General features: G+C 44.0%; 1 protein-coding gene across 3 annotated transcripts in view; it reads right to left on the reverse strand.

Moving 5' to 3' along the window:
• Positions 1-23698, reverse strand: part of kcnh6a (potassium voltage-gated channel, subfamily H (eag-related), member 6a) — a 220707-nt gene that overhangs the window by 112223 nt on the left and 84786 nt on the right. For 2 of the 3 annotated variants that reach the window (XM_048560824.2, XM_048560822.2), the window contains exons 3-5: positions 16850-17008; positions 7038-7457; positions 916-1130 (exon numbers count right to left, since the gene is read on the reverse strand). In XM_048560824.2, the coding sequence (XP_048416781.1) occupies positions 916-1130; positions 7038-7457; positions 16850-17008 (794 nt within the window). The remainder of the gene's footprint in view (positions 1-915; positions 1131-7037; positions 7458-16849; positions 17009-23698) is intronic. The other variant, XM_048560823.2, reaches the window with a different exon arrangement.

Here is a 23698-nt window from a genome sequence, read left to right on the forward strand (position 1 = left end):
CTTTCCTGTAATGTGCCAACCATACACAATGGTACAAGGTAAGCCAGGTGGACCTCATACTTATTCCTGGGAATCCATTCAGTTTCCTGATTGGGGTTGTTAATCTGGTCCAATCAGGGAGCCCTGGCTGACAGATATAAACAGAAGTCTCATTCTTGAGAGCTGGCTCTGAGGAACCCAGACCAGTGTTGAGTACTGTGCAGGTGTAAATAAAGGACGCCTTGATGATGAGATACCGGCCTCCGTGGAGTTATTTCAGAGTCCAACTGAGCTCTAACAAGCGTTCTGTACAAGTTCAGTATCACCTCCTTGTTGTTCTGCTCAATGTTCCCAATAATAAAGCCAAGCACACAGTTCTGCATCAGGCTGTGAAACTTTTAATTGGGTCAGAGACTCTGGTGTGAGCAGGGTGTGAAAACCAACAGATGTACAAAGTACGTGACTGAATACTTAGCTGATTGACAACTGACTGCATGTCAGAGAACAGGGGAGAAATGGAGATGCAAATGAAATCAGGCATTATGCGAGAGGCAGCTTTGAGGGATCTGACATTGGCAGATGTTATTCCAATGGAAAAGGTATCCTGGAATTGCTGTTTATGGTCCAACATGTGGACCACAGAGGTTCAATAAGTGCTCTGTCATAATTAAGGGCAATTAGGGATGGGTGAGAACATGTTTGCCTTCCTATTGACACTCTGTGTTGGAGAATAAATCTTTGGAACAAATTAGTGCAGAATAAACACATCCTGGGATTTAATGTATCTGTGGATTTTTCAGTTAACAGGCAATGAAGCTCTAGGGAAGGAGCACTGAGGGGGCAGGGAAGGGCACAGGGGGACACTGAGGGGCAGTGAGAGGAGTGCAATGGAGCAGTAAGTAGACAGCTGGAAACAATGAGGGGACAGTCTGGTACCTGTGTGACTTTCTCTGTGACATTCTGAGTTCTCTCTTTCACTTTGCTGGGTGCGATGATCTCGATCTCGGTGGGTGATGGTGTTAGGATGACATCGGGGTTAAAATCCACAAAGTTGAGGGTAATCTGTGGGATCCTGCTGATGGCGCGATACTTCATCAAATCCGAGTCCGACGTGGAGTTCAGGAGGTGTGGCTTCAAGCTTTTCGAGCCCCCTTAAAGAAACCGAGAGAATATTAGAGACCAGAACGCACTCAGAGACCAGACAACACCCAGACACTGACAGCACCCAAATACCAGATGGCACCCAGAGACCAGATTGAACCTAGACACCAGACAGCACTCAGAGACCACACAGCACCTCGAGACCAGGCAGAACCCAGACACTGACAGCACCCAGAGACCAGGCAGAACCCAGACAACAGACAGCACCCAGACACCAGACAACACCCAGACACTGACAGCACCCAGAGACCAAATAGAACCCAGACACCCGACAACACCCAGAGACCAGACAGCACCCAGAGACCTGACAGCACCCGGAGACCAGACAATACCCAGGCACCAGACAACACCCAGAGACAGACAACACCCAGACATCAGACAGCACCCAGAGACCAGAGAGCACCCAGAGACCAGACAGCACCCAGAGACTGACAGCACCCAGATACCAGACAGCACTCAGACACCAGACAGTACCCAGAGACAAGACAGCACCCAGAGACAAGGCAGCACCCAGAGACCAGACAACACGCAGATTTTGACAGCACCCAGAGACCAGACAGCACCCAGAGACCAGACAGCACCCAGAGACCTGACAACACGCAGAGACCAGACAACACCCAGAGACCAGACAACACCCAGATACTGACAGCACACAGAGAGTGGACAGCAGAAGGTTAGATTAAGGATAGAGCTCCCTTTACACTGTTCACATCGAACACTCTCAAGGCAGAGACAGAATGGGGTAGATACAGACTAAAGCTTCCTTTACTCTTCCCCTCTACTCTTTTATCCTGAAAGCGCAAGTCTCTCGACACTGTACCTATCAAATAATCCCAGGACAGTGTCAGACAGGGTTAAATAAAAGGTATGCTTCCTTTACCTTTATCAACTGAAAATAAACCTCTTTCCACTCTTCTGAACATAAAGTTTCTTCTATTCTTGTAAAGCGAAGATAAACTGAAGTTAAAGCTCCTCAACACTGTGCCCATCAAATACTCTCAGGACAAGTATGGCACAGCTTTTGACACAAAGTAAAGATTCCTGTAGTCTTTTAAACTGCAAGTAAAGCTCACTCAGGGTTAGATAGAGAGTAAAGCTACCTCTATACTGTCTCCATTGAACACATCCAGGAAAGGGAGAACATGGGGTTAGTTACACAGTAGATTTCACTTTAATAATGGGTAAGGTCAAAAGTGAGATGACACCAGGTTATAGTCCAACAGGTTTATTTGAAATCACAAGCTTTCATGGCGCTACCTCTCCATCAGGTGAAGTGAAGAGAGCACCCAGGCACAGACTTTATAACCAGAGGGATCAAAAGATCTTACAAATGGTGTGAGTGGAGTGTCGACAGGTTGAATAATAAGTCCCTGTGGGCGATCAAGAGTGTCAGATGGTGTGAGTAAAATGTCAACAGCTGAATAACAAGTGAAGAGATGATCTATAATCTGATTAATTGAGGCAGAGATAATTACAAAGAAATAAAAATAACATGGTTCTGCAGACAAACCTAATGGCTCGAATAACACGATAGGTACAAGAGTCACATGCTGAGGGTAAAACCAAAATAACAAGCAATCTAAAACTGTACAAACTAATTAAGGCAGAGGGATCATAACAAGTTATAGAATCCCTACACTGCAGAAACAGGCCCTTCAGCACAATGAGTCCACACTGAATCTCAGAGCATCTCACCTAGACCCCTCCTCTCCAACCCCAATCTACACTTCCCTGAACACTATAGGGCAATTTAGCATGGCCAATCCACCTAGCCTGCACATCTTTGGACTGTGGGAGGAAGCCAGAGCACCCAGCGGAAACTCATGCAGGCACAGGGAGAATGTGCAAACTCCATACAGATGGTCACCTAAGGCTAGAATTGAACCCAGGTTCCTGGTGCTGTAAGGAGAGCAATGCTAACCACTGAACCACCACACCACCCCTAAATCCAGGTGATGGTGTTAAAACAGGACAGTAAGGAAGGCTTCACAGATCTGAACAGTGTGGTGGGATAACATGTAGCATGACATGAATCGAAGATCATGATTGAAGCTGTCTTCGTGGGTGTAGACCTTGTCTATCAATCTCTGCTCGGCAATTCAATGTTGGTGTGTGTCTCAAAGGCCACCTTGGTGGACACTTAGCCGAAGATTGGAAGCTGAAAGTCACTGGCTGCCGAAGTATTCCCCAACTGGAAGGGAACATTCCTGCCTGGTGATTGCTGCACAGTCTCCATTCATGTGTTGTCATAGTGTCTGCATGGTCTCACCAATATTCCATGCCTCACGGCATCCTTGCCTGCAGCGTATGAGGTCCACCCAGGTCCAACAACAGCACCTCCACATCATGGCTACCATTGACACCACAAACTGCTGGCTCAAAGTGGACAGGATCTCCAAGAAGATCCTGCATATTGACACAGACATCAAGTTTCTGCAGAAATGCAAGAAAACAGAGAAGGTTCCGAAAGGATTACAGATCACGTAAATACTCAAGTCAACCTACAACATAGACTACACTGAGAAACTCAGTTATCGCACCTCTCAGACTTCAATCCTCAATCATCCTGTGCACCCAGTCTGTGCACAAGGTAGCGCAGAATGCCACCCAAGCACAACACAACGCCATTCATATTCTCAAGACCAACCGCAACATTGTCATCAAACCAGCAAAGGAGTCATCGTTAAACAGAATGGAATGGATTACTGCACAGAAGCATACCGACAACTGAACAATGAGGAACACTGCAGGCAACTACTTGCTGATCGACCAAAGAACACACCTATGAACTCAACAGACTGATCAAGACCTTTGATCGAGACCTTCAGAGTATCCTATGCTCTTTCATCCCATGTACTTCTTGTGCAGGACACTTCTACTGCCTTCTGAAGACACAAAAAACCAACACACCTGGACGTCCCATTGTATCAGGCCATGGGATCCTGTGTGAGAACCTCTCTGGCTACGTACAAGGCATCTTGAAACCCATTGCACAAGGAATCCCCAGTGACACTACAGACGTTCTAACAGAAACTCAGCTCCCATGGATGAGATGAACCAGGAATATTCTTCATCACAATGGATGTTTAGGCACTCTACACCAGCATCCCCTATGACAACGGCCTCCGTACACAATACCTCCAACTGCCAATTTCCAGACACCATCCTACAACACATGCACTTCATCCTCCATGACATCTTCACCTTTGACAACCACTTCCTCATTCAGATACATGGAACAGCCAGAGGGACCAACTGTGCACCCCAATAATGTCAACATTTTCATGTACAAGTTTGAGCAAGACTTCTTTGCTGCACAGGACCTCTGAGGAGCACTATGCATCAGACACATTGATGTCATTTTCTTCCTTTGGACTCATGGCGAGGAATCACTGACACAACTAGATAGCGATACCGACAAGTTTCATCCAACCATTAGACTTACTACACACTATTCTTCAGAATCGGTCTCATTCTTGGACACATGCATCCCCATCAAGGACGGACACCTGAGTACCTCACAACCACAAGTCCATGGATAACTTCACAATGTTGCATTTCTCTAACTTCCACCCTAAACACATTAAAGAAGCCATCCCCTATGGACAAGCCCTGCACATACACAGAGTCTGCTCAGACAAGGAGGAATGTGATGGACACCTAAAGATGCCGAAAGAAGCCGTAAAAGAATGGGATATGATGCCCAACTCTATTGCCAGTTCCGACATGCCACAGGGAAAAACCGCAGCGACCTCCTCAGAAGACAGACACAGGATACAACCGATAGAGTGCTCTTCATCTTCCAGTACTTCCTCGGAGCGGAGAAACTACACCACGTTCTTCACAGCCTTCAACATGTCATCAATGACAATGAACATTTTGCCTATTTCTCCACTTCTCACCTTCAAACAACCACTGAACCTTAAACAGACCATTGTTCGCAGCAAACTACCCAACCTTCAGTCCAACATCGACCACAACACCATGCAATCCTGTCATGGCAATCTCTGCAAGACATGGCAGATCATCGAAATGGACGCTACCATCACACGTGGGAACACCACCCACCACTTACATGGCAGTTACTCATGTGACTTGGCCAACGTTGTCTATCTCATACACTGCAGGCAAAGATGCCCCAAGGCATAGAATATTGGTGAGACCATGCAGACACTATGACAACAAATGAATGGATACTGTGCAGCAATCACCAGATAGGGATGTTCCTTCCCATTTGGGGAACACATCAGGGATCGAGGACATTCAGCCTCTGGTCTTTGGGTAAGTGTCTTCTAAGGCGGCCTTTGAGATACACAACCATGCAGAATCACCGAGCAGAGACTGAGAGCCAAGTTCTATACCCATGAATAGGGCCTCAACCACAATCTTGGATTCACGTTGTGCTACTTGTAACCCCACTACACTGTTCTGTACCTGTAAAACCTTCCTTACTGTCCAGTTTTAACACCATCATCTGGATAAATTGTTATGATTTTTCTACCTTAATTAGTTTGTACAGTTTTGAATTGCTTGTTACTTTGGTTAGAACCTCAGCATGCGACTCTTATACCTGTCATGTTACTCTAGTCATCTGGTTTGTCTTCAGCACCAATTTTTTGTAATTATCTCTCTGCCTCATTTAATCGGATTATAGATCATCCTTTCCCTTGCTTTTCAGCTGCTGACACTTTACTCACACCATCTAACACTCTTGATCAGCTGCAGAGACTTATTATTCAACCTGATGATACTCCATTCACACCAACTGTATGACTTTTTGATCTCTCTGGTTATAAAGTCTGTGCCTGGATGCTCTCTTCACTGACATAGGGGCAATGCTACCAGCTAATCCTGTTGGACAAGAACCTGATGTCATGTGACTGGTAACTTTGTCCATCCCAGTCAGACACCAGTACTTCCACATCACGGCTATTTACGGGCTGCTCATGGTTAGTGCTGCTGCCTGATAGCACCAGGGACCTGGGTTTGATTGTAGCCTTGAGTGACTGTGTGGATTTGTGAAATTGTTCATTGTGTCTAAGGATGTGCAGGCTAAGTGGATGAGCCATGGGAAATGCAGGATTACAGGGATAGGGTGGGGGATGGTGAGTCCAGATGGGATGCTGTTGAAAGAATTGGTATGGGCCAGATGGTCTGCTTTCATACTGCAGGGATTCGGTGACCTTGTTAAGGGTCTAGGCCCGAAATGTCAGCTTTTGTGCTCCTGAGATGCTGCTTGGCCTGCTGTGTTCATCCCGCTTCACACTTTACTATCGTAAAGCCCTTTAATACTCTTTTCAATAACAAGTGAAGTTTCCTGTATTCTTTTAAGCTGGAAGTATAGCTCCCTGACACTGTCCTCAAAAAGCACTCCCAGTACAGAGAGCACAGGGTTAGATACAAAGTAAAGCTGGCTCTACACTCTCCCCATCCTGCACCCCAGGACAGCAACAGCATGGGGTGAGATATGGAGTAAAGGTCTCTCTACTCTACTGAACTGAAAGTAATGCTCTCTCAACACTGTACCCATCAAACATTCCCAGAAGAGGTCCAGCACGGGATTACACAAGAGAGAAAATCTCCCTTTTCTCTTCAAAACTGAAAGTAAAGTCTATTCTACTCTTTTAAATTGAAAGTAAAGCCTCTGTAAACACTTTAAACAGTCCTGGCAAGATTCTGCTTTGACCTAAACCACCAGCTCAGATGGCTCTTGCCCGGTCATCGTGTGTAGGAACTGTGTGGGCAGCAGATGGGGAAGACAGAATGGCAGCCGGATTAAACTGTATTTAAACCTGCGTCTTGGTGGTATATTTATTATTTGAGTGAACGCCATCATTGTTTAATTTTTACAACGCCTGACCTTAAAGCTATTGAAAATGGAGATCTTCCTTCCTTACCTGAATTTATTCTTTTCTCCCTGAGCTTCTTCTCAAATTTACTTCTCATTTGCTCAATGTTGTCCACGGAAGAGGCTCGTCTGATGCTGTGGAAACTGTCCTGGGATTGGGCATGGCTCAGTTTGTTGTTGGTGCAGTGGAGATGTGATTCCCACCGCTCCTGTTCCTTGCTGAGGGGGGAGTTGCCTACGGGTTCAGGGACAGTCTGGATGGCTGATTTATCGCACAGTTCAATCAGTGCTTCCTGTTCAGGCTGCATGGGATTCTCACTCAAAGGGCCTCGGAAATCCTTCATGGCTAAGGAATCGCGGTCAGACTGGTCATCCATCACTGCATCAAAACCCTCCTTGGCCAGAGACTGTTGACTTAAGGTCATCGTACGAAGAGATGGAAGCTTTAGTTTAAAACTCTTACCACGACCTGTTGAAGAAATAAAATAAAGCACATAATTACTGTTGGTGTCCTGCCCTTCTTTGATACAGGGGGCACTGGAGAATTGAGCATCAGTTGGATTCGCGGGATTGTTGGATTGAATGCAGGTGGGATTGAATGTCAGTGGAATCTCGTGTCAGGATCAAGTGTCAGTGGGATCAAATGTTGTAGGGTCAAGAACAAATGGGATCAACTGCCAACGAGATTGCATGTCGGTTGGATTGACTTACTGGGATTGAGTATTAGTGGGATTAACTGTTACTGGGATTGAATGTTAGTGGGATTGAGTGTTACTGGGATTGAGTGTTAGTGGGATTAACTGTTACTGGGATTGAGTGTTAGTGGGATTGAGTGTTACTGGGATTGCGTGTTAGTGGGATTGACTGTTACTGCGACTGAGTGTTACTGGGATTGAGTATTAGTGGGATTAACTGTTACTGGGATTAAGTGTTAGTGGGATTGAGTGTTACAAGGATTGAGTGTTACTGGGATTGAGTGTCAGTGGGATTAAGTGTTACTGGGATTGAGTGTTACTCGGATTGAGTGTCAGTGGGATTAAGTGTTACTGGGATTGAGTGTTACTCGGATTGAGTGTCAGTGGGATTAAGTGTTACTGGGATTGAGTGTTACTCGGATTGAGTGTTAGTGGGATAGAGTGTTACTGAAATTGGGTGTTAGTGGGATTGAATGTGACTCGGATTGAGTGTTTAGTGGGATTGAGTGTTACTGGGATTGAGTGTTACTGGGATTGAGTGTTACTGTGATTGAGTGTTAGTGGGATTGAGTGTTCCTGGTATTGAGAGTTAGTGGGATTGAGTGTTACTAGGATTGAGTGTTACTTGGATTGACTGTTACTGGGATTGAGTGTCAGTAGGATTGAGTGTTAGTGGGATTGAGTGTTACTGGGATTGAGTGTTAGTGGGATTGAGTGTCAGTGGGATTAACTGTTACTGGTATTGAGTGTTACTGAGATTGAGTGTTAGTGGGATTGAGTGTTACTGGGATTGAGTGTTAGTGGGATTGAGTGTTACTGGGATTGACTGTTACTGGGATTGAGTGTTACTGAGATTGAGTGTTAGTGGGATTGAGTGTTACTGGGATTGAGTGTTAGTGGGATTGAGTGTTACTGGGATTGAGTGTTAGTAGGATTGAGTGTTACTGTGATTGAGTGTTAGTGCGATTGAGTGTTCCTGGTATTGAGAGTTAGTGGGATTGACTGATACTGGGATTGAGTGTTACTGGGATTGAGTGTTAGTGGGATTAACTGTTACTGGTATTGAGTGTTACTGAGATTGAGTGTTAGTCGGATTGAGTGTTAGTGGGATTAACTGTTACTGGGATTGAGTGTTACTGAGATTGAGTGTTAGTGGGATTGAGTGTTACTGGTATTGAGTGTTACTGAGATTGAGTGTTAGTGGGATTGAGTGTTACTGGTATTGAGTGTTACTGAGATTGAGTGTTAGTGGGATTGAGTGTTAATGGGATTGAGTGTTACTGGGACTGAATACTTGTGGAATTGAGTGCAAATTTCAATTTCAATTCGTACTGAGAGTTGCGTTGGGACATGTTCAATCCCTTTCTAAAAATTTAGTTCTATTTATATTTCACATTTATTATTTAACAGTGAGTTACTGTTTAATTTCTAAATTTCATCCAGGCTAAAGCAAGTATATGTGAGCTTCCCATTTAAGGGCAGCTGAAGTTTGGTAAATAAGGAAGTCAATTTAAACTGGTTATTCCATGCATGGGTCTGAGCTAGCTCGGAGCATATAAACAGAGACATCTCAGTGCAGCTTAGCACTGAGACCGACTTTCAGCAGCATGCTAGGAACTGGTTAAGGAATAGAATTAAATAAAGAGGGGAAAGACATACTGCTTTGCTTTTTCTAATCTTTTCACCCCCTAGGAATTATTACTATCCTATAGGAGTAGAAGCCAGCTGTTTGCAGAGTACTCAATCCTTGTTGAAGTCTATTCTATTCGTTTAGCTAACAGTAGTATAAGAACTGACGGCATGGCTTTTAAAGAATATTTTAAAAAGGAAACAAAACAATTTAATAAAATAATTAAGCAGTTAATTAGAATGCATCAAGGATGGCAGGACAGGTGACGTGTCACAGCCACAGTATGTGGGCGCTCCTAGATGCCAGTATGACCCAGGGTAAACACATTTGCAGTAAATGTTTGCGGTTCGAGCAGCTTCGACTCAGAGTCTCCAAGCTGGAGATTGATGCTGCAGATGCTGCGGCACATTAGTGAGTGGGCAAGTTACGTGAACATGTTATCCCAGGAGGCAGTCACACTCCTCAGCATATTGTCTTCTGGTTTTTCCAGAATGTTGCCTGGTCTGGAGCGCGTCTGTTCTGAAGAGAGATTGGACAGACTGGGGTTTGTTTTCCTCGGAGCAGAGGAGATTGAGAGCGGACAGGATTGAGATGTATAAAATGATGAGGGTGCATAGATAAAATAGACATGAAACAACTTTCCTCCTTGATGGAGGAATCACAAAAAGGGGCAGAAATTTTAGAGGGAATGTGAAGAAAGGATTTTTCACCCAGAGGGTGGTAGTATCTTGAACTCACCGCCTGTAAGTGTGACAGTTTTAGAAACCCTCGTGACATTTAAGAAATGTTTAAACGTGGATTTATGGTGCCAAGGTTTGTGCTTCAGATCGATTGATTCCATGGTCACTGGTTAAAGAGGGGAGTGCATGGCTGTTCCTGAGGTAAGTATGGGGACAAAGAGGGTGGTTAAGTTTCAGGTTTTATGGAAATAGACCTAATGGCCAGTGGAAGAGCAAAGTTCCAATGCGGACCTGGGCTACTCTTTACTAAACAGGGAGCAATACTTCCATTAGCCATACTTTCATTAATACTTCCATTAGCCATACTTTCATTAATACTTCCATTAGCCATACTTTCATTTATACTTCCATTAGCCATACTTTAATTAATACTTCCATTAGCCATACTTTCATTTATACTTCCATTAGCCATACTTTCATTAATACTTCCATTAGCCATACTTTCATTTATACTTCCATTAGCCAAACAGAGACAAGATGCAAAGCAAAGTTTCTTTTATTCAGAATTGCAGTCTGATAATGTGAACACAGGGGAAGGTTTGGATAAATTGTTAACGTTCAAGATTAAAACTTATCAAAGGGAAAATCTCTTGATTACATACAAGGCATGGTCAGATTTTGACAAATTTAGAAAGATTGAGGATATTGAGTACCTGATGGAATTTAGTTGGTTACTTTTAAAGCTGCAGAAATTTCATTTGTAAATTCCCCAACCTGTGCTGGCATTTAAGTAGTGAGTATGGATAGACTTCTAGATTTGATGTGACTTAGATTTGTGGATACACATACACTGCTAGAACAAAGATCAGATGCACTTAACAGAACCCTGAGGAAAGCATTGCTTCCCAGCAGCATCCAGAATGCAAAACAGTGATACAACAGAGGATGGAGGACATAATCTTAACAAATTGGTGTGACCATGTAGCTACAGGTAATAGGTGACAGTATGAAAGGAGAACTGAAACCAATAGAAATGAGGACAGTAATGAGATTAATTTATTTTCAGAAGAGAAATTGGCATTTACAATAAATGAATGAACCCCAGAAGTGCTCAGGGTGTAGTCAATCGATGTTTCAGGTGTGATTCAATGTATCGCTACACCACAGACTGTCCCAAACAATATAGTAACGTGTCTGAAACTAAATCAGAAATGGAAGATTTGAAGGAAGAAGGTGAAGACATAGATCAAAGATTCTGGCAAAGATTTACAGCTCGGGTTATGGATGAGTTTGTGCGTTGCTCACTGAGCTGGCTGGTTATCATACACATGTTTTGTCACCATGCTGGGTAACATCGTCAGCACAGCCTCCAGTGAAGCAATGTAGTGCCACTCTGCTTAGTATTAATATGATCCGGTCTGTTGAGGTGTTTTGTGTTATTTCTGGTTCTTTTTGGCAAGGGTTTGTATATGGGGTCTAATTCCACATGTTTATCGACAGCATTATGGGTGGAGAACCAGGCCTCTAGGAATTCCAGTGCGTCTCTATGGTTGGCTTGGTCTAGGATGGTCATATTGCCCCAGTTAAATTGATGGCCTTCATTGTCGGAGTGCACTGAGATGAGGGAAAGTTTGCCGTGTCGTTATGTTGATACTTGTACAATTAAAGGTGAAGTGTGTGGTGAAGTATAGGTCCAGTAGTGTGAGTATGTCATCATTGCTGATGAAGCTTTCGGTCATCGTTCCTGTTTCCTCTTGTAGTGTGGCCAGTGGTTCTTTGGCTGGTGGTGTGTTAATGGACGTGAATAGTGCTGTAGCATCCTGGGTTGAGTGGATAGAGTGGGGTGATCCATTGACCAGGTGTTTCAGTCTCTGTTGTAGGCCCTTGGCCAGTTTGTGTGTAGGTGTGCCTGGTAAGGAGACTGTGGGTCTGAGGGGAATGTCTGGTTTGTGTACTTTGGGGAGACCGTAGAAGTGGTGGGGGGTGGGGGTGTTGTGGTGTTTGAGCCTTTTGGTTTCATTTTAATGTAGACTGCCTTGGTTATTTGTCCTGCATTTTTTAGTCCCTTCAGTGTTTGGGTGATCCTGTTCGCTAGTTGTGGTGTTGGGTCTATCTCCACCTGTTGATAAGTGTCTGTATCTGCAAGTAGTGCCTGTGCTTTCTCAACATAGTCCATTTGTTCATAGTAATGGTCATCCACGCTTTGTCTGCTGGTAGGATTATGATGTTCCTGTTTTTCTTGAGTCCTTTGAGTGCTTTTATCTCTGAAGTGTCTAGCGTATCCCATTCATTTCTGCAGTTCAGTGTAGGGATTATAGTTTGTGGGATGGCCCGTTCTGTTTCGTCCATGAGCTCATTACCTTTTAGTGTAGCTTCCAGAGAAGCCTGTTCTGTTTGCGTCTCTGTGGCCATTTGTCAGTCTGCATATGAGGGCAGCTTTCTAAGATTCTGTAAGTGATCTGCTGGATAGGTTTCTTATCCATGGATCTGATTTGTTATTGTTCGTGTTTTTATGGTGGATCAGTTTGGTCAGTTTCTCCTGTAACTTGTCTCCCTTCTAAGTTCTGGTCCTGTGTAGCTTGGTGGTAATGGCCTATTCCAAGGTTGTAGTCCATTGCAGGTCAGTTGCATTTTGGTATACTGATTTTAGGCACACCATTTCTCGTTCATACTTGTGGGGTTGGTTATGGGCATCGTTAATCATTACTTGAAGCATTCTGTAGCCATTTTGATGCCTAGTAGGCAGACAACACCAAGAGGACACAATACAACCTAATACACTGGCCACATGACCATATGTCAAGAATATATTGGAAGTGACAACAAGACTCGTACAACCACTGGGAATCAGGATAGCACAAAAACTCACAGTCGCACTATGCCAATCACCCACAAGGACCAAAAACCCCAAACCCATGACATGCAGGACCAGTGTGATGTACAAAATACTATGCGAGGACTGCCAAAGACATTACATCAGGACAGGAAGGAAACTAGCCAACAGGATTCACAAGAACCAGCTAGCATCATGACGACATGTTGAACTTTCCCTCATCTCATTGCACTCCAACAATGAAGGCCATCAATTTAACTGGGACAATGTCACCATCCTAGCTCAAGCCAATGACAGACATGCACGGGAATTCCTAGGGACCTGGTTCTCCACCTGTAATGCTATCAATAAACATGTGGAATTAGACCCCATATACAAACCGTTGCCAAAAAGAACCAGAAATGACACAAAACACCACAATGGACTGGATCATATAAATCCTAAGCGGACTAGATCTCCTTCGCTACATCAGAGGCTGCATTGATGTTGTTACCCAGCATGGTGATGAAACATCTGTATGATAATCAGCCAGCTCAGTGAGCAAGCCAACAACCTCATAGATCAAGGAGACAGGACACTGTATAGGTCACCAGAAGTTTCAACCCAATGACCAATGTATTGGTCACTAGCAAAATTTCTCACTGATAACGGAGGGGTTGGGGGGCATGCTAGTGATGAATTCAGAGGCATACACATGAATATGAACTTAATAATCAGGAATACAGCAGTAGAAAGCTCTTTTAGCAATGGGGGATGTGAAAGGAACCATGCATAATAGGTGAAATTATTCATAAAAATTTTGGCAGTTCAGCCAGACTGTAAATTAGTATCAGCACTCGAGTGGGCTGCACAAGCCAAAACATTCATTGTGAACAGTTGGTGGATTTAGTCCACATCCTGTAAGCTTTTGGTTTAAATCCTAAAATTCCATATGACAATTGAATAGCCCCTTGCTTGCAAAGGGGATACAATTAGCTAGATATTTTCAAATGCACTGCTTGCAGACAGAAATAAATTAATTAGTTATGGACTGTTGAGTAGTTTTTCTGCTTGGAATTTCATAAACAGTGTTCGCATGGGGTGTATTTTTACATTTTAGTCTCATCCTGCTCACTTGCACGTGGTTTATTATAGGCTTAAGGCATGGAGAGAACCAGGGAAGGTTATTGGTGAAGTTGGAAAAAACAATAATTGTACACCCTGGGACCAGAGAGTTCGGATACACTCTTGTTTGGTGTGGATTAGAATTTTCAGATTCTGAAGGAGTTAGAGAAAATAATAAGGAGGCAGATAGTTCTCATTCCCAAATATTACACAGAACGGAGGACCAAACTACCACAACTCACAGTTTGTCTGATGATGGATGCATCAGTTCTGATAGTCAATAAGAGGCCATTAGTCAGAATAATTGACATAAGTGGGTACTCATATCAAATATTTACCAGAAGGTGCTAGTCAATGGAGAAATGTGCTGTGGATAAAGGGGATTTAAGCATGTATTGTACCTAGATTTCCAGAAGGCATTTGATAAGGTGCCACATGAAAGTTAGCTGTGTAAAATAAGAGCTCATGGTGAATAGGGAACATATTGACATGGATTGATGAATTACTGGCAAGCAAAAAATTGAGTTAGGATGAATGGGTACTTGATTGGCAAGATGTGATCATTGGAGTCCGTAGGGATCTGTACTGGACCTCAATTTTTTTATAATTTATACCAATGACATGGTTTAAGGGGAGCAAACTAACCAACTTTTGCAGTCAGCACCAATACAGGCCCGAAATATTTCCATATGTTGTGAAGAGGTCACACAAAAGCCCTCCATGGATCCAGGCAAATTGAATGAGTGGACAGATGGGCTTTAATGTGAAATTGTTAGCTTTGGCAGGAAGAAAGAGAAAGCAGAGTGTTACCTTAATGGAGAATGACTGTGGAATTCCACAATGCACAGCAATGTTCCCACTAAGCTCGGTGAGTTGGAGAAAGGCTTCTCCCTCCAGAAGCCACTGTCATGCACTGATCTTGGAGCTCCACACAGCAGAGCATAATGGTGCAGGAGGATCAGAGGGTTCTGGTCCACAAGTTACAAAACATTAACATGCAGGTACAGCACATGCGCAAGAAGGCCAATAGATGCTATTTTTTATTCTGTGAGGAATTGAGCATTAAAGTAAGGATATATTGCTTCTGCTACACAGTGCACTGGGGAGACCACATTGTGAATACTGTATCTCCTCACAAATTGTAAATTGCCTCCACACCCTCTCTGGACCTTTGATGTGGCTTGTTTTGAACATGATGGTCAGTATTGCACGCTGGGTGTATTCTCAGCAAGGTTCAGTAAAGATTGAACAAACCATCACTTTCCAAATCTTTCCCTCTCAGAATAAAGCTGAGAGTTTAGTTTGGTTTGGGGATAACCTGGCTAATCTGGTTCAGCCTTTAGTGACTGATAATTTGGAATTCTGACATCACTTCTTTGCTACCTCACCAGGACACATAGCTTCCAGGGAATAAGTGGCCTTCTTGTTCTTTCCAACAAATGTCCTGCCTCATATTAGTCTGTGTTAAATGGTCATTGGGATCGAATGAGGGATTAAGTGACAATGAGAGCGAATGTCAGCGCTGGGGGATTGGGTGCTGGTAGGATTGAGTGTCAGTGAAGTTGCAGAGGGAAGGGGTGCAGATTCAGGGGAGGTTGTTCAGATCCAGTAGAATCAAGTCAGGGCTGAAAGATCATGCATCATTGGAATGCAGGGGAATTGAGTGCCAGTGGGATGAAGTTTCAGTACGGGGGGTTGAACACCAGTGGGATCAAGTGTCAATGTAGTGGGGCCAAGTGCCAGTGCAGGGGAAGATCAAGCAGCAAAGGAATCAAGTGTCAGTGCAGGGAAATCGGGTGCCGTGCGAACAGGAATCAGTGCAGGGGAATCAAATGACAATGGGATCGAATGTCTGTGCAAGGGATTGAACGCTTGTGGGATCAAGTTTCTGCAGGAGGAGCCAAGCTGCTGTGGGATCAGCTGTGTGCAGGAGAATCCAGTGCCATGTTTTGCAAATGGATTGAGACCAGAGTGAGATACAAACAGCCATATTACCATGTGAAAAACATGGTTTCCTTGTTTTTGGTAGAACCAGTTTCCCTTTCACAGCTCACAGGGCTCTGAACCTCCCCAAACCCAGAATCCTGTGACAATTTATGTTGTTTGCTATGAGGAACATTCCCTGTCTCTGGGCCCCAGGTATTAGTTGCAGTTGGAGCTTGTGGTAAATTGGTGGGGCTGCTGGTACCAGACACCAGGGGAGATGGGAGGCTGGCGATGGGCGCCACCTGCAGACTCTGTGGCAGTGTAGTAGACCCTCCAGCGATGTTTCCATTGGAGAAGAGGTCTATGTCTAATAGACTGTCCCCATGGTGACAGTGCGAGAAGAGAGAACTTCCTACATTAGTGTGGCTTCCAATAGGCACTGAAAACTCAAAAGGTATAAGTAAGTTATTAAAGTTATAAAATGTGAAAGCTGGAAAATAGCTTAGTTTTGACACCGACAGTGCAAAGAAAGATTTATTCTGTATCTAATGCCGTGCTGACCCTGTCCTGGGGCTGTTTGATGGGGCCAGTGTAGAGAAAGCTTTACTCTGTATCTAGCCCTGTGCTGTCCTTGGCCTGGGAGTGTCTGATGGGGCCAGTGTAGAGGGAGCTTTACTCTGCATGTCATCCTTGTCCTGGGAGTTTTAACAGAAATGTATATAGCTGCATTTGCTTGTTTGTGGAGCTGGGTCTTTGGGGAACTGCTGTAATGCCAGGGCTAGGAGGAACTTGAGGTGCAGACATTGAATGGTCTCCAGTCTCTGCAGAACTCATTGATGGCCAACAAAAATGCAAAAAAACCCCCCTATTCTTAGCCTCAGTCCTATCCCAGAGAATAATCTTTCATTCTTGCCACCTTCACCTTCTTGCAACTTGGGAGGGTTAGTTTGACAAATATCCCAGTGATTGTAACTGCTCTCTGTGAGTACCTACTGGAACTGAACCAATCCTGGGACAGCCTGTGGTTTGTATCCCCTCTCCCCGACCTGTGGGCAGTGCCTTTCAGCTCCTCGAAGTTCATGATGAACATGGCAACAGCCCCGTCCTCATTCTTCACAGGGACCACATCCACCAGACACGGCAGGGAGGAGCCTGGAAAACAGAGCAGCACAAATTGAGTCCGATGGCCGAGCCTTGCTGGCAGCTCTGCTCACGAACCCCCACTACCCACCGCCTCCACATTCTGACCCTGTCCTGCCCACCACCTTTCGGGCATATGCCCATTGTGTTCCACACTTCTGCCTCCCCACCCTATGGCCTGCCACTGCTTCACCTCCGACAGTGACAGCCCATAAACCTGCTAGGGATTTACCTTCTGAGCCTGGGAGGGGAAGGGATTCTGTTGTTTTGGAGGTTACAGCTGGAGTCCCATGTCCTGATCAAAGCCCCTGTGTGGATCTATATACCCAGACGCTCGGGTTGGCTTGTTCTCTCCCAGGCACAGTGGGCAGCCACTTTGTTGCCTGTCACTATATTCAGGATGTCCTCTGAAACCCATGGATCTAAACGTCAGAGCAGGAGGCTGTTCAGACCTTCAAGCTAGTTCTGTGAAAGAGCTTTCCAAATGCAAGACCACTCCACCTGGAAGGACAAGGACAGCAGATACATGGCAACACAATCAAGTTCCCCTCGAGTCACTCACTGTCCTGACTTGGAAATGTACCACCATTCCTTCAGTGTTGCTGGGTCAAATCCCAGGAGAAAGTCCTCCCTAACTGTACAGTGGGTGTAGCTACGCCCCCAAGGATTGGGTTCAACTGTGATTCAAGAAGGCAGCTCACCAGGGCCTTGTCTGGGGCAATTTGGGGTGGGTGGGTAATAAAGGCTGGCCCAGTCAGCAAGGCCTTCATCCCAAAAAGGAATAAATAAAGATCCCCTTTCCCTGTTCTCTTCCCCATTTATACTGCCACAAATTTGCACAACCTCGGACAAACCCAAGTGACTGGCCACTTATCACTCTGGCACAGCACGGGGCACAATGCTGGCTATTCAACAACAAGAGCTTCATGACAAAGTACAATCCTGGTGTCACTGGCTGGCTTTCTGCGTAGTGCTTTCCAGGGTATCAATCACCGGATTAGTGATCGCAAGATCAGTGAGCACCAGACTGATGATCACCAGGTCAGTGATCACGGGGTTAGTGATCAACAGGTCAGTGATCACAATATGTTAATCATAAACTCTGTGACCACTGGGTTAATGATCTTCAGGTCAGTGATCACAGTGTTGTTAATCACTCGATTATTGATCACCATGATGTCAGTCATTAGGTCAGTGATCAGTCTGATATCGATCACCAGGTCAGTGATCACTAAATGTGGGCAGAGATGGCTTTACCAAACTACAACACAGAATCAATTTCTAATTATCAAGCAATTTTAAAAGAATAAATCAGCTCAAGGTGTTTCACAGGAGCTTTATAAATACAATCTGACGCTGAATGACAAACAGAGACAGTGGCTCAGATGTTCCGATGCCCTGTGAGTCACTGCAACAGACTAGGCAGGAGTTTTGAGTCCGAACTCTGGAGCTCCAAGCAAATTGTTTGCGAAATTGAAATTCCCGCTGGGTAATGCCTTTACGCCTGGACCCCTGCATAAAAGCCCCTTAATATCTGAAAAGTCAAAGGGTTCCAATTTTCTCAACCTTAATCCAAAAAACATTTGTCTGTGTCTCTGTGTGTCAGGGAATAAAACAGAGAATTGCATCTTGTGAATGTGCAGCAAATTAGTTCATGAAAAAGCCTGTAGCTTTGTCAACGGACAATGAAATTAAGGAGTGAACATTGGCATGGTATTTTATTAGGATTGAGAATCTGTAAAGTATTTTGCTGGGGAAGAAGGTTGAATCTTTCTTTTGTCTGTTTGTGATAAGATTTTTCTAAACTGTATGTTATTTTTCTTTGTGTGACAAACATATCCTTTTGCTAAAAGTAAATTGGCAATCTCTTGTGAGTATGTTCAATGGCTGACCTCTGTGGCAACCAAATTGAATACAAAATTAAAATTTATGGTCTATCAAGTAAGGTCTCACTCTGGGATCAGACTTTTCCAGCGTTACTATCGACTGAGATTCATAACATTATCTCTGCTCTAAATAGAACATACATTACTTTTAATCTAATTCTGGTCTCTTCCCACAAAGGAAAATATCCTTCAATGCTCCCCCTATCAGGTTCTCTCAGGATCTCACTCATCTCAATATTCTTAATAATTCTACTCAATTCCAGTGGCCCACCCTGTCCAATGTTTCCTCACAACATAACAGCACCCCTACTCCCTCATTCCATGCATTAGTCACTTAAAAAGTCTCTGAATCTTTTTTCTTTTAATTTGTGGAATGTGAGCATTGCTACCTGCCCAGCATTTCTCACCCATCCCTAGTTGCCCTTGAGAAGATGGTGGTGAGATGCCTTCTTGACTCACTGCATTCCTCCTGCTGTCGGTTGACCCACAATGCTATTAGGGAGGGAATTCCAGGATTTTGACCCAGCGACAATGAATGACAATGTATTTCCAAGTCAGGATGGTGAGTGACTTGGAGGGGAACTTGGAGGTGGTGGTGTTCCCATAAGTCTGCTGCCCGTGTCCTTCCAGATGGAAGTGATTGTGGGTTTGGGGGGTGCTGTCTGAGGATCTTTGGTGAATTTCTGCAGTGCATCCTGTAGATATTACACAACTGCTGCTACTGAATGTTGGCGGTGGAGGGAGTGGATGGTTTTGGATGTGGTGCCAATCAAGCGGGCTGCTTTGTCCTGGATGGCATCAAGCTTCTTGTGTGTTGTTGGGAATCTGAATAAAGTATTTGTATCTTTTCCTAAATATGGAGTTGAAAACTGTGCATATAGATGTGGTCTCATCAAAGTCCTACATAACTGTAGCAAAGCACCTCTATTTTTCTATTCCATTTCCCTTGCAATAATCAACAACATTCTAATTCCTTTCCTAATCACCTGCTGTATCTGCAATAATTCATGTGCCTGGACACACAGATCTCTCTGTACCTCAGAGCTTGGCAAACCCTCTCAAATTAAATGCTATGCTGCTCTTCTGTTCTTCCGGCTAAAGTGGACAATTTCACCTTTTCCAACATTATCATCCAACTGCCAATTTTTGTTCACTCGCTTAACCTGTCCATATTCCTTAGTGGCCTCCTCTTTTCCTCATTAGAAGTTACTCTCCTATTTATCTTTGTATCATCAACAAACCTAACAACTACACATTTTGGCCCCTCATCCTGCATTGTCAATAGTTACAGCCCCAGTACTGACTCCTGTGGCGCTGTACTAGTTACAACTTACCAATCTGAAAATGGGCCACTTATCCCCACTCTCTGTTTTCTGTCAGTTAACCAATCCTCTACAGATGTTAATACCTGCCTGCTAATAACATGGGCATTTCACAAAGTCATCATTGATGTGGCATTTATGGAAATTCATAGTAATTGTCACTTCTTCAAAAAACTCCACCAAGTTAGCTTAACACAATTCCCTTTCATAAAACCATGTTGACTCTGCCCAAGATATTCCAAGTATCCTGATTTTTCCTCTTTAGTTAAAATTTCCAGCATTTTCCCTGTGATTTATGTCTATGATTCCCTATGATTTATTTTCTATGTCTTAAATACAGTGCCATTTGGTAAATCCAATGGATACTTTCCAGATTTTAGGGAAACTTTTACACAATTAAAACCAATATATCTACATTTTCTGAAGAAGTGTCTAGACCCGAAACATCAGCTTTCCTGCTGCTAAGATGCCGCTTGGCCTGCTGTGTTCATCCAGCTCTACACCTTGTTATCTACTTGAAAACAAGGTTGGAAATTTAAATATGAGTTTGTTGCCAGACTGAGAATAAGGATTGGTCAATAGGCACAGGGGCGACAGGAGAATGGACTTGGTGTGAGTCAGGAGATGCCTAGACTTTGGAATGACTTCAACTTTCTGGAATGCAGAATGTGGAAGGAATAGAGCACAAAGTTGATAAGGTGGAGGTGGGAAGTTGGTTTTTCCCACGTGTTTAAATCTCTCTCCCCACCCCTTTCATTCTGCTAAGTATTCTTAAGCCTATTACATCATTCCCCCAGGTAATAGCCCACCAAAGATCCTTAGACAGCACCTTTCAACCCTCTAGAAGGACAAGAGCAGCAGATACAGAGGAACACTTACACGTGTAAGTTCCCCTCCTGATGTGAAAATATATTGGCATTCCTTTGCTTTGGGCTGGGTCTAAATCCCTGAATTCCCTCCCTAAGAGCATTGCAGGTTTACCTACCATATGTGGAACTGCAATGGTTCAAGAAGGCAGATCACCACCACCTTCTCAAGGGCAAACAGAGTTGGACATTTTCTGAAGAAGGGTCTAGGCCCGAAACATCAGCCTCCCTGCTCCTCTGATGCTGATGGATGTGTTGTGTTCATCCAGCTCTACACCTTGTTATCTCAGAGTTGGACATTATCTCGGTGTCTGAGCCAGCAATGCCCAGCACCATGAAAGACAAATAATTGAAGACTGTCATGTGATGCTGGTAATAATGTCCCTACTTCTGGACCAGAAGGCCTGAGTTCAAGTCCCACCTGCTCCAGAAGTGTGTAATAACATCTCTGAACAGCTTAATTAGAAAAATTGGTTAATGTATAAAAATCTTTCTGAAGGCTGCTGTAAAGCCCAGATTGTCCACTGGGTGGCAGCATGTCACTGTGGCTCAGGGTTTTCCCGAGACACTGCAACGAATCGCCCATGAAGTGACCTCCTGCAGCACTGTTTACCATCAAAGTGAAACTAAATTTTATTTCTCTCTCCTCTTACTGCTGCAATGTGATAAACTCCAGCCACCAGGATATTGAAGGTTTGTTCATGGGAGGAGCTGACCACAGTTCTAGTTATGAAGGTGTTGTTCACTTATGTTTAAGATGTGTTCCCAGACTCCTTCAGCAGCAGTCATGTGAACATCTACTTTCTTCCACATTTGGACAGAATAAAAGCGAAATACTGCAGATGCAGGAAATCTGAAATAAGATCAGAAAATCTGGAGGAACTCAGCAGGTGTGGCAGTGTCTGTAGAGAGAGAAACAGAGTTAACAGTCTGATTCCAAAATATTGAAGGACAGAAAGGAAGGCAAAGAAAACACCAGGCACGGTATGTGAGACAGAGGCAGGGAGTGAGACTCCTGAAAAGAGACAAACAGGAAAACAGAAGTCAGTAGAAAGTCAAAGACTGAGAAGTGAGAGTGGGTTCTCAGCACACTGTTTACATCCATTCATTGAAAGGGCTTGCATTCACACAGCACCTTAATTTCTCTCATTTGTACAATTGAACAAATCACATAAAATTGATTATTTGAATTGTAATTAACATTATATGGATCAATGTTGACAGATATAGGTCAAGACAGAGTGTACAAATGAGGAAGAGACAGATACAGACTGAGAAGAACGGAAATTTTGCCAACTGTTCCAGCCCCCCATCTGACCGATAGTGTTTATCTCTGTGTCTGAGTCGTTACCTCTGATAGTGGACAGTGAAGAAAAACAGATTCATCGTCTGACCAAAGTTTTCTTTATCATTTTTGCACAGACACCCCAGAGTAAAGAGAAATATCTGGGCAGGAAACTATCAAGACTGAAAGCAAATTACAGAATGACTATCCTTTCCCTCAGCGACCAGGATTGAACAGTTAGTTATTCATTTAACTCCTGGGATGATCCCTTCTCGCATTGCAGCTGATGTACTGTGTGTGTGTGTTTGTCAGAGACCCCGTTAAGGGGCTGCCTTTCGGAGCTGTGCTGATAGAGGGCAGCATGACAACCCAAACTAAACTAACAGCAAGTCAGAAACTTTCCTCAATGTTAACAAGGTCTGCTCGAGGAATTGTTAGTTTTGTAAACATAAAGACTGTATTAAAATAAGCAACACATAGGGCAGTGTCACTGCTTCTGAAGGCATTAGAAACTATCCAGTGGATTTAGAAATCAGACACTTTCAGATTGCTGAAGCGTAAGCCTTGATTAACAAATTACGATAGTTACAACAAATTCAGCTTCAGAGACGATTCATACAGTTCGAGGTAAGAATAAAAAACAACTGTGATTCTGGGCCTAAACTAAAAGTTATTGTCCACTGAGGCTGCATGACTAGCAGGGAGAGTCAAGTATTTTCCAGGATCAAGGACAGTGTGCCAACATCAGAGTAAACATTATTAAAGAAAGGTTACCAGAGGGTGCTGTGTTTCACAGTCAGTATGCCTCTAAAAGACATGTTCATGGCATCATACGACCAGAGGCTACAAAGGTCTCAGACTCCATCTTACCCCAGATCACGTGAAGCATGATACCTTATAGGAAGCATGGTGCTCTATTGTAAATTAGCAGTTTGATGTTAGCCGAGACAATTCTGTAATACCTGCATATGTATAATAAACATCGGCTGATTCTTGAAATGTTTTGCTACTGTTTGAGAAGACGTGACCTCAGTTTAATAGCACCGAATATAACAGCTTCTAATAGTGCTGCGCTCCCTCAGTTCTGCCTGTTTGACAGCGCAGCATTCCCTTTGTGCTGATCATGTGACAGTGCGGCACTCCCTCAGTACTGACCCTCTGATGATGCAGCATGCCCTCAGCACTGACCCTTTGACAGTGCAGCACTCCCTCAGTACTGACCCTTCAACAGAGTGGCACTCCCTCAGTACTGACCCTCTGACAGTGTGGCACTTCCTAAGTACTGACCCTGTGAGAGTGCGGCATTCCTTCATTACTGACCCTTCAGTACTGAAGCTGTTAAT

This window comes from Stegostoma tigrinum, chromosome 31, assembly GCF_030684315.1.
Source record: "Stegostoma tigrinum isolate sSteTig4 chromosome 31, sSteTig4.hap1, whole genome shotgun sequence".
NCBI lineage: Eukaryota > Metazoa > Chordata > Chondrichthyes > Orectolobiformes > Stegostomatidae > Stegostoma > Stegostoma tigrinum.